Here is an 11,037-nt window from a genome sequence, read left to right on the forward strand (position 1 = left end):
GCGGCCTTTTTGAGCGTCGCCAGCCGCCAAAGTCGACCCAGTCGCGCGCCCCCGCCCGCGTTGGGGCTAGGGTCTCGGGGAAACCCTATGAGAAAGAGAGAGACCCTCCCAGCAGCCGGAACCCCCTGGGCTCTCTGCTGAGCGCCGGCGGGAGCCTTAGGCCGGTGCTCCGTGCTACGTCACTTCCGCCCTGGACTCCCGTCACTTCCGCTCTGTGCCTCCGTCACTTCCGCCCCGTAGGAAGACGGGAAGGGGGCGAGCCACTGGAATGGTGGAGTCTTGGAGGAGGCGGCAGCCCGGAGTCTAGGAGACGGGGCGGGACGGGGCCGGAAGGTGGCGGGAGGGGGCCGGGCCGGAGCCGGCTGGAGGGCCAGGCCCGGAGGCCCCCACCCTGGCGTGCACGCCTGGGCTGCGCCCGAGGAAGAAACGGAGGATGATCTCCAGATACACGCGAAAGGCGGCGCCTCAGAGCTTAGAACTGTGAGTAGACTGCGCAGCCGCCGCCGGGGCAGGAGCAATTGGCTGCCGGACGCCGGGACCAGCCCTTCGCTCTGTGGCTCTCCTGAGGCGGGACGGAGAACTTTCTCCGTTCCCATTCCTGCCCTGGCCCTTCTGGAAGCTCCGCTTGCGGGCGTGTCACCAGTGCGCTACTAGGATGCGGCCCTCTTGGGACTGGCCCCCCAAGGCATTTGTAGTTTCTGCAGTGCTTCACTTCCAGGGCCCGTGACCGCTCGAGAAGCTATCAGTCACCAAGTGCTACCATAACATTGTAGAAGGAAGTGCGCTGAACTGTTTACATGCATTAATTACTCACTTAATCCTCCCCCTAAGGATGTGATATCGGGATTTTATTTTGCACCGTCCGCAGATACAGATAGCCAGCCAGACTTAAAGCAAACAAGTCACAAGGGCCAGGCACAAGCAAGTATCCATCTGATTCTGAATCCTGTAGTCATAAGCATTAAATGTATTGCTCCCCCAGCCCCTGGGCATTTTTGAAACATTTTTTTTGGTATTTTAGAGAACATTTGCCACCCACTCCTAATGAAGCGTTGTAACTTAGCAACTGATAGTTATATCTTACATTTATTAATGCTTTACACGATTAAGAGCATTTTGATCTTTGCAACTCTTTAAGACAGGAGTGATTAACTTCATGTTTTCAGAAGGCATAATTTTATGAGACAGCCTATATGAGGGAGCTTCAAAAAGTTCGTGGAAAAGTGAAATGAAAAGATAATGGAATTTTCCTGTGAACTTTTTGATGGAAAATCTTTTAATCGACTGAATTGTGTCTCCCCAAAATATGTGCTATAAATTTTAACCTCACTTCCTGTGGTTATAATCTCAGTTGGAAATGAGTTGTCCTTCATATGGTAATGAGGCAGAATTCGTGTAGGGTATATCTTGAGTCAATCTCTTTTGTGATATAAAAGAGACTAAACTCAAACTAGCAAGCAGAGATGGGGGGCAAAGACATGCCAAGCCACATGAAGATTCCTCGGGAGCAGAAGTTCGTAGAGAAAGTGCAATAATACAGTAGAGAAGCTGACCTTTTTCCAGAGAGGACAAGAAAGCAAGCCATCTCCTAGAGTGAGCAGTCTGAATTTAGACTTCTGGCCTCCTGAACTGTGAGGAAGTAAATTTCTGTTTGTTAAAGCCATCTACTTGTGGTATTTCTGTTATAGCAGAGCAGTACTGGTTAACTAAGGTCCATATTAATCAAGGTTAGTTATATAAGCAATAGAGTTAGGATTTGAACTTGGGATTTTTAACTTTAAATTCAGGGGTTTTGTTTTTTATTCTCTGAGTTAAATGACATTAATTAATTAGTTATTAGCTATATATAGTAATCGCAAGCATGATACCTTTGAGTCACATCTGGCTTTTTGGTTAGATTGTTTTCTACCTGTGTGACTCAGGTAAATTACTAAATTGCTGAGCCACCATTTCTGTGACACAGAAGTAATACCTGCTGCATAGCAAAGTCCATACAAAGTCATGGCATTCTGGTGGGTTAGGTGCCACTGAATCGATTCCAAGCCATAGTGACCCCATAGGGAACACGGCCTGGTCCCGTGCCATCCTCACAGTTGTTCCTTTGAGTGTATTATTGCAGCCACAGTGTAGTTCCCAATGGCAGAGTGTATAGCACGGAATAGAACTCAGTAAATGATCAGCTCAATTCCCTACCTTTGTAAGATAACCTACGACAAGATCCCTCTTTGCCTTTCAGAAACATTATTATTATTGGATATATATACTGTAGCAATTAGAATAACAGGCTTGTAGGAATTCAGTTCACTGCCATGGAGTCAGTACAGGAACCTTAGTGATGTAGTGGCTTGTGTGTTGGCCTGTTAACAGCAAGGTCAACAGTTTGAAACCACCAGCCACTCTTTGAGAGAAAGATGAGGCTTTCTATCCCGGAAAAGATTAACAATCAGGGAAACCCACGAGGTAGTTGTACTCTGCTCTCTTGAGTTCCTATGAGTTGTAAGTATTAAGAGGATGTAAATAATTTCCCAATAAACCAGGCTTAGCTGAAAAAAAAATCTGTACTTATAATTAACTCGACTGCTCTGGCGTAAAGAGCCTGGGTGACACTGTGGGTTAAGCACTGGGATGCTAACCACAAGGTTGATGATTCAAACCCTTCGCTGATCCTCGGGAGAACGATGAGGCTGTCTGCTTCTGTAAAGATTTACAACCTTGGAAATTCCATATAGGGCTACTGTGAATCAGATTCTGCTTGATGGCTGTAGTTTGGGCTTTCATATTCTGAGAGTAAAATAAATTCTCAAGTGGAAAAAAAGCATGATGCTAGGGACCCATTGAGCCACAATGATTGACCTAGCATACTTCTGTTTCTTGTTCTCTATTTTTGATGTGGTGACCCCCCAGATCAACTCCTTCAAAAGATACCTTTCTAGACAAGTCAGAATGATACAGATAATGACGACAAAAATGCATCTACATGAGAATAAAGGAAAAGTCATTGCTATTTCAGATCTTAGCATCTGTTTTGTGGCACTCACTTTAGTGTTTCAATAGTATTTCTAGATTTTAGGTGTTAAAATAAGTTTGGAAAATGATTTTTAATATATGATAGCATAATTTTTTTAAAAAAATCATTTTATTGGGGGCTCCTACAACTCTTACTACAATCCATACACACAACAGTTGTGTAAAACATTCATTGTACATTCATTGCCCTCATCATTCTCAAAACATTTACTCTCCACTTAAGCCCCTGGCATCAGCTCCTTATTTTCCCCCTCCCTCCCCGCTCCCCCCTGGGCTTAATATTTTTCAATGAAAACTTTCAAACATGATTGTGAAGTTGTTAGGTGCCATTGAGTCAGTGCCAACTCATAGAGAACCCTAAGTACCACAGAAAAGCGTTGCTCACGCCTGTGCTAACCTCACAAGTTTTCTTATGTTTGAGCCCATTGGTGCAGGCACTGTGGCATCTTGTTGAGGGTCTTCCTCATTTTCACTGTCCCTCTACTTTAACAAGCATGATGTTAATTTCTAGGGACTGGTCTTTCCTGATAACGTGTCCAAAGTACATGAGATGAAGTCTCACTATCGTTGTTTCTAAAGAACATTCTCACTGTACTTCCCAGATATATATAGAATAGTACACTGAACCCTCTGTACCCATTATCCCTATTTAATATTTCTCAAAATGTTAACATATATACATCATCTATCTTCTTTATTTACTTTTTGCATTCCTACTCTGTGCTTCATATGAAATAAAGAAAGCATAACCCCAGGCATTATCATTTTACTGCTATGTACTTTAGAATGTATCACTAAACATGGATTTAATGTAAACATGAACTCTATGATCACTTTTAATAATACTTCCATGTGTTATCTAATTCTCACTTTATAATGTTTCCGTAGCAGTCTACACAATGTCTTAAGTCACTTTCATCACTGGAGTCTGTTTCTGAACCCTAACACTATCAGAAAAATTTTTGATTGTAGGACTATGAATGAGAGAAGTGTGTAATGCTGCACAAACCTATTCCCATGTTAGACAAATCGTTTAAAGCACAAGCTTCTCTAACTGGGCCCTTCAATTTTTATTTATATATAAAAATAGTTTAATTCGCTAAAAACTCAAAAGTTAATTTGCTTCAAGATACCCTTGGGTTTGAATCCTGGTCCCATCCCAAGAAGAGATTTGATGCATTGAACACAGTGACAAGACCTGATGTGCTGTGGGAGGACATCAAGAACGTCATGAAGAAAGCAAAGGGTCATTAAAAAGACAAGAAAGAAAAGATCAAAATAGATGTCCGAAGAGACTCTGAAACTTGGTCTTGATCATCGAATAACTAAGGCTAATGGCAGAAATGGTGAAGTAAAAGAGTTGAACAGAAAAATGTAATGGGCAGCTTCAAAAGACAAAGTCAAGTATTAAAATGAAATATGCAAAGACCTAGGATTAGAAAACCAAAAAGGAAGAACATATACATCATATTTTAAACTGAAAGAACTGAAAAAAAAAGAGCCTTGGGTTGCAATATTGAAAGATTCTATGGGCAAAATAGTGAATGATGTAGGAAGCATCAAAAAAAGATGGAAAGAATACACAGTCACTGTACCAAAAAGAACAAGTCAACATTCCATCATTTCACGAGGTAGCATATGATCAAGAATTGATGGAACCGAAGGAAAAAAGCTAAACTGCATTGAAGGCATTAACCAAAAACAAAGGCCCAGGAATTGATGGAATGCTGTGGTAGTCACCTAATCTGGTGTCAGGTGAAGGATTAAGAGTGTAGGGGTGGAGTCTAGGTTGTCAATCTGGAGATAGCCAATGAGACTTCTGTGGGCATGGCCTTCTGAGAATTCTGGGAAATCAGGTGCTTCCTCCTTGGAGGCAGAAGACATCTCTCTCTCTGCTACTCCCTGGAAGACACTGCAGAAGACAAGCCACATGGACTCAACCAGACCTCGGAAGCTGGAGAAGCCACAGAGAGACCCCTGCCAGCACTGAGATGCTTACAACGCCACGGAATCCAAAGAATTTCTACCCACTGGAGGACTTTATAGATTGATATCGGAAATATGGGCTAATATCGGACTAATGGACTTGATCTGGCTGTGATGTTTTCTTGATGTGTAATTGTTCTTGAATATAAACCTCTTCCTTATATACATATATGTATGCATGGATTTGTTTCTCTAGTCTACCCAGACTAACACAAATACCAATTGAAATGTTTCAACAATGCTGTGAAGCACTCATTCTTCTGTGCCAGGAAATTTGGAAGACGGCTGTTTGGTCAAGATCCTTATTTGTAGCCATTCCAAACAGAGGGGATAGCTTTATGGTGCAACGGTGGGTTCAAGAACTGACCAAGTAGAGAGAAAATTAATAAGATATACTTTCTTCTTTTCATACTAAGATTTTAGAAGCCAGTATGTTTTACATGTAAAGTTACAGCTGAATTCTGACAAACCCCATTTTAAATGCTAGTAGCTGATGGCTGCTATATTGTAAAGTATACCTGTGCAGGGTACAGCTACTACAGTGTAGTTCCAAAGCAGCAAGAAGTAGGTGACTGACTTATAGTTCAAATTACTGAAAAGAAACCCCCCACCCCCAAACAAATAAAAACCAAGCTCAATGCCATAAATAGTCAATCTTGACTCATATCAACCTGATAGGGTAGGGTAGGACTCCCCCTATGGGTTTCTGAGAATAACTCTTTATGGAAATAGAAAGTGTCCTCTTTCTCCCTTAAGCCACCTGGTGGTTTTGAACTGCTGACCTTGAGATTAGCAGCCCAACTCATAACCCACTATGTCAACCAGGATTTTCTCAAATTACTGACTAGTATGTATTTTTTCTTTACAGAAATGTAACTTTTATCTTTCACAGGAAAGGACTAACAAAACATGGTCTTAATCATCATCCCCTTCCAGAGCCACTGGATGAAATTTCCTCAACACATGATAGCCATGAAAAAGGCACAAGTTCTCAAAGGTAATAACGGACTGTGCTGTTTGCTTGTTGCTCTTACTAATGGCAAAGATTTTGCTTTTTACCTTCAGATTGATATCAAGCTTTTTATTTTAGGATTGTACTAACCAAATAAGAATTTTTACCACATATTTTCAATACTGTTGACTTTCAATCTGGAATATCTGTGACAATAACATTATACTTAGAACTTTTGAGAAGCAGTCTTAGGAAGTGGTTAATAGTATAGGCTTGCAGAGTTCCGTTATCTGATCGTTAATCCTGGTTCTGCCATTATTTCCCACCCCGTGGCAAAAAACCTGGCCATGCAAATAATATACCCATTTGTGTCATGTGCAGAAGTGATGAAATTAAGTAGTTTCTGACATAGCACACTCATGCATATACTGTATACATCTCAAGAAATTTCCAGAAGTGAATTTCAGCTTCATTAACCCAGCCTCTCATATTTAAGATAAATCATATAATTCTATTAATTGTCTTTAATCTCCTGCTTATGTGTATGAAGATAGTCTGGATATGTTTATTTTGATCATAATTGTAATTAATTAAGGAATAAACTATGATCAAGAGCTCAAAAAATTGAGTTTGTAGATCCTGGTAATTGGAAATTAAATCATCGAAACTGTATTTGTTTCTATTAAAGGCAATAGCCTTATTGAGCATTATCAGTTCAACACGTGGATATGGAACTCTAATCATGTTATTTTACGTGAAACCATTAGTTTATGTTAGATCTGCTAATTTCATAGTTTAATTATTTCTTCTTAGTGTTATGTGAAATGTAGGTATTTTACCCTGAAGCACAGCAACCAGTTTACTTGCTCCAAATTAGAGGAAGAAAGAGATGTTTATTTAGAAGGTACCAGTGAGGGGACCAACAGCGTGACAACCTGTCTTGGTGGTGTTCTGTTTGAAATCAGAATACATAAAGAATATATATCTTTTACTTTGGATTTTATGCTTTGGGGGGAGTCACATATCCATGTTTGATATTAACTCAGGTTTCATGGTAACCAAGAAAAACAGCTGTTGACCTTGAGCAAGTAAACAGAGCAATAAGGTTCTTTAAGTCTCAGACCAGTCTCAGGATGTCTTTGTTGACTAATTATTTGGCCCCAAGGTGACATTCACCTCTAACCTGTTAGTCTTTGAGCAGGTTATAAAAATTCCAGAGACTACATTAAGTAAAATAACTGAGGTTACTAGTTGAAGTCAATATAATGTAAAGGAAAGTTGACGCATCATTCTTAGGGAAATAAAGTGGTGGGTGGTTGGCAAAACTTGTTAACAGGCATTTTTTAACGAGAAGCCAGCCCCTAGCACATCATTAGGGGTCCGGTAGGCGCAATTGTACAGCGATAGATAATAAGTAAAGATTATAGTAAAGTCATAGAGAGCATGAGAGATAAAAGAGAGAGATATTGAAATAATGGAGTCAGACGCATATCATGGTAGCATGCTCACCTCAGCCCCGCTTGGTGGTCCACGTGGAGAGAGAGAGAGAGAGCATCTTTAATGCTAACCAAGGCTTTTATATTCTTTGGGCACATGCAAGCCCCCTAATTACAGGTGAAGACATACGTCATAGGAAGGGGTTGTGCTATAGGTAATACAGTAATGGGAAGGGCTGATCTAGGGGTATCCATGCAATAGGAAGAGGAGGGATTGGAGGTATACATGAGGCAAGATGGGCGGCGGATCCTGGAATTAGGATGACAGCCTAACTTTGGATGTCACAGAGCCGGTTTGACCTGTTTCCTGGCTCAACTGAAAGAGACCATTATTGGTCGGGTGTGAACTCCACCTACAGGAACCAGGAACCAAGCTAATAGTCTCAAGCTCAGGAAGAAATAGTCCATTGTCCCCAGCAGCAGGGAGCAGGGCCTACTGTGTAGTCTGGCTACTAACTGCCTTCAGGGAGGATGTCTGTAAGCATCTGACACCCTCCCCCCCCCAAGCATGTACAACTTTGCACAATGCTGAGTAAATATTACCTGCTGTTACTATTTTAAGAAATAATACGGAGTGGATTGTAACTCCAAAAGGCCTATGAGAAGCAGTATGAAGCAGTATCAAGGTGAAACTTGACAGTCATAAATCAGGGTTTCAAAACCTAGAACTAAATCTCAGATTCTGTTTTTCATATGAGGTTCTGCATAAACAGGTTCTTGTGAAGATCAAAATCAGGTAATATCTGTAAAAGTGCTTGATAAACTGTAAAAGTATCACATAAATTTATATACGACTATTAACATTTCTGAAGTGTCTTTACTGTATTTTTATGCAGATAACAAATCCAAAATAGTTTTTCCCTCAACTGTGTCCTTTTTTCCAAGATATTTTTGTAAACGTGCTATGATAATTTTTACATGTTGCTATGAAAAAATTAACATGCGTTTATGAAGATACCTTGGGGGCATGGTGATGAAGCAAAAACCTTGATGTGCAAGTTATTTTATTTCCATAAAAACACCTTGGTTATGTAGCGTATATGTCATAGATGTTCAAGCATTGTAAACTCTTACCAGTCTTTTTTTTAATGTGTTATTGGCACATAACCCACATACCCTATAATTCAGTAGTTTAATCATATCAAGAAGAGTTGTACAATCATTAGCACAATTTTAGAGCATTTTCTTCTTTCTTGTACTCATTGTTCTTAGCTCCCCATTTCCTCCCAACCTCCTCTCCATACCCCCAAGAAACCATTAATCCAGTTACTATTTCTATAGATTTACCTATCCTGGATTTCATATACAGAAAAACATGCAAAACAACCACAAAAACCCTAACAACAATAATAAAATGAAACAAAAATTTCAATGGAAAAGAAAGTGTAAAATATTCAAAACAGGAACAACTTTAAAATACCCTAGGTCAAGGGGGAGTTTAAATGATAAAGTATTAAGTTTTAACTTAACTTAGGGGACATTCAGTTTATGTTAACGGTGGTAGAATAATTTGGAAAAGGACATCATTATGGTTGTACAACACAAAGAGTATAGTCAGTGGCACTGAATTATACATGTAGAAGTTGTAGAATTGGAGAATATTTTGTTGTGTATATTTATACCACAATTAGAAAAAAATGATTACATGAATAACAATGAATACCAAAAAAAAGAAAATATTCTAGAATTGGATGTGGTGATAATTATACAACTCTTCTTGATATGATTGAATTCTTTTTGAATTGTATGACATGTGGACAAAGTGCTAATAAAGCTGTACAAAACAATTTAGCCTAACTACATCTGCCATAATCCACTTTCAAAAGCACTCTGCATGATAACAAGGCTCAATCCCCTCTCTGATCACAGGGGACTCATGGGAGTGTGCCCCCCCCCTTTTTTTTAACTGAAACAACTTTAAAATGGGTCAAAATGGAGATCGTATATTACATTTATCTACCGTAATCAACTTTGCATTGCTCTCAGTCTGATAAAGTTATTCACCTATGGTCAGAGGGGATTCACTGGAGGTTGAATCTCTGTGTGGACCTTGCAAATGAATTTTGGGCTTCCACTGTCATCTATACCCTTCTGTAAACCAGGTGCTCATGATTAAATCTCTGATACCATTCCCTCCTTTGGATTTGGATTATATTATATATAATACGTTGGATCATGCAGACTGCTTTACGCCTTCCATGTAGACTTAATTGATGCCTCACTTAGATGGCTGCTTGTTTAAAGACAAACTTTTAAGAACTCAGACACTTCTTTCTGGTAGCTGGGCACCATCTAGTTTCTTCGCCATGCATTGCTATAGCACCCATATCTTCAGTGATCTCTAAATGAGGGCGAGCATCAAGTCAGACATGTTAAAAACCGAATTGTTCCTAAAGTGGGGCTAGAATTAAGTGCAAACCCAAAATACATTCATATTTCTATGGTTTATGTATGTCTCTGGTTCACCTTAGAGACACCATTTCAGTTTATGATAGAGAACATTATTCATCATTTTCCTGGGACGTAAGGTATTTCTGTTGATAGTGTCATTAATTTAGCCAGTCGTACAGAATTTAAAACACAGTTGAGAAAGCCCATTATACAAGTATAGGTTGCTGAACCTCAATACATGAATTCTTGACTTCTGCTAATTAAACTCTTAACTGACTAGACACTATTTACACAAACAGTAGGGGTTGGTAATAAAGTAGCTTTCAATAATATGCATTGACTGTAGCAGAACCATGCCTTTCAGATTAATATAAATCATAATAAAGCAAGAAGGACCTTAAAATAATAAGTATATGATAGTCCTGGACTAACATTTATTGGGCACCCTCAAGGCAAGCTATCGGAACAAGTTCAATATTCTTGGGATAGCAGTTGTCTGCTTTTTCTCACACGCCATAGTTTAAGCCATAAGTCCAGGGGCTACAAGTGAATTTGAGGTAGAGCCCAGTTCACATTGTAGGGTTTCCACAGCTAGTCTTTCTGGTGTGGCCTATAAAGGATATTGTGCTCCTCAACACAAGAGTCTAAAGACCCACGCATCTGCAGTACATGGTCTGCCTGGATCACCAAGGACTGATTAGAAGCTAGGTCAAATGTATCTAATTAGAGACTTAGTACCAGGTGTATTCTCCCCTTGGGTTCCATATTAGTATGAAAGGTTTTTGTCGTGTGTCGCCCCCCCCCACCCGCTGGGAGGGTATACCCCTCCCTATTTACCTACTTACCTACTAGCAGAAGAGTACTTGCCATCTGAGACACACATGCTTCCCTCCCCCATCTTGACCTGACTAGTAAGGTTTGCGTATTCTTCTGGTAGGCGCGTCTGTTGGTTTGAGGTGAGCTTAGCACAGTTTTGTTTGGCAGCAACTGAATGGTCATTTTCCTGTCTCCTGATCTTGAAAAGCTGACCCTGGCTGAGGGGAGGCCTCCTCTGCCAAAGTGATTTTCAAGATGTGCTTACAGAAGGGTGATGGCTGTTTGGTTCCTGGACGGTAGGTAGGCTTTCTGAGTTGCTTGGCAGATTGGATTAGAAAATTACATGACCTGAGAGCAGAAGCTTGTTTT

The 11,037-nt window shown here is 40.2% G+C and overlaps 1 protein-coding gene across 1 annotated transcript in view; it reads left to right on the forward strand.

Moving 5' to 3' along the window:
* Positions 1–350: 350 nt before the first annotated feature.
* FAM149B1 (family with sequence similarity 149 member B1) overlaps positions 351–11,037 on the forward strand; it is a 44,724-nt gene continuing 34,037 nt past the window's right edge. The window contains exons 1-2 of the mRNA XM_045291695.1: positions 351–480; positions 5,906–6,010. Coding sequence (XP_045147630.1) covers positions 434–480; positions 5,906–6,010 — 152 coding nt within the window. The 5' untranslated portion in view covers positions 351–433. The remainder of the gene's footprint in view (positions 481–5,905; positions 6,011–11,037) is intronic.

Source organism: Echinops telfairi, unplaced genomic scaffold (assembly GCF_000313985.2).
Source record: "Echinops telfairi isolate 266 unplaced genomic scaffold, ASM31398v2 ScPeMD7_70;HRSCAF=299, whole genome shotgun sequence".
Taxonomy (NCBI): Eukaryota; Metazoa; Chordata; class Mammalia; order Afrosoricida; family Tenrecidae; genus Echinops; species Echinops telfairi.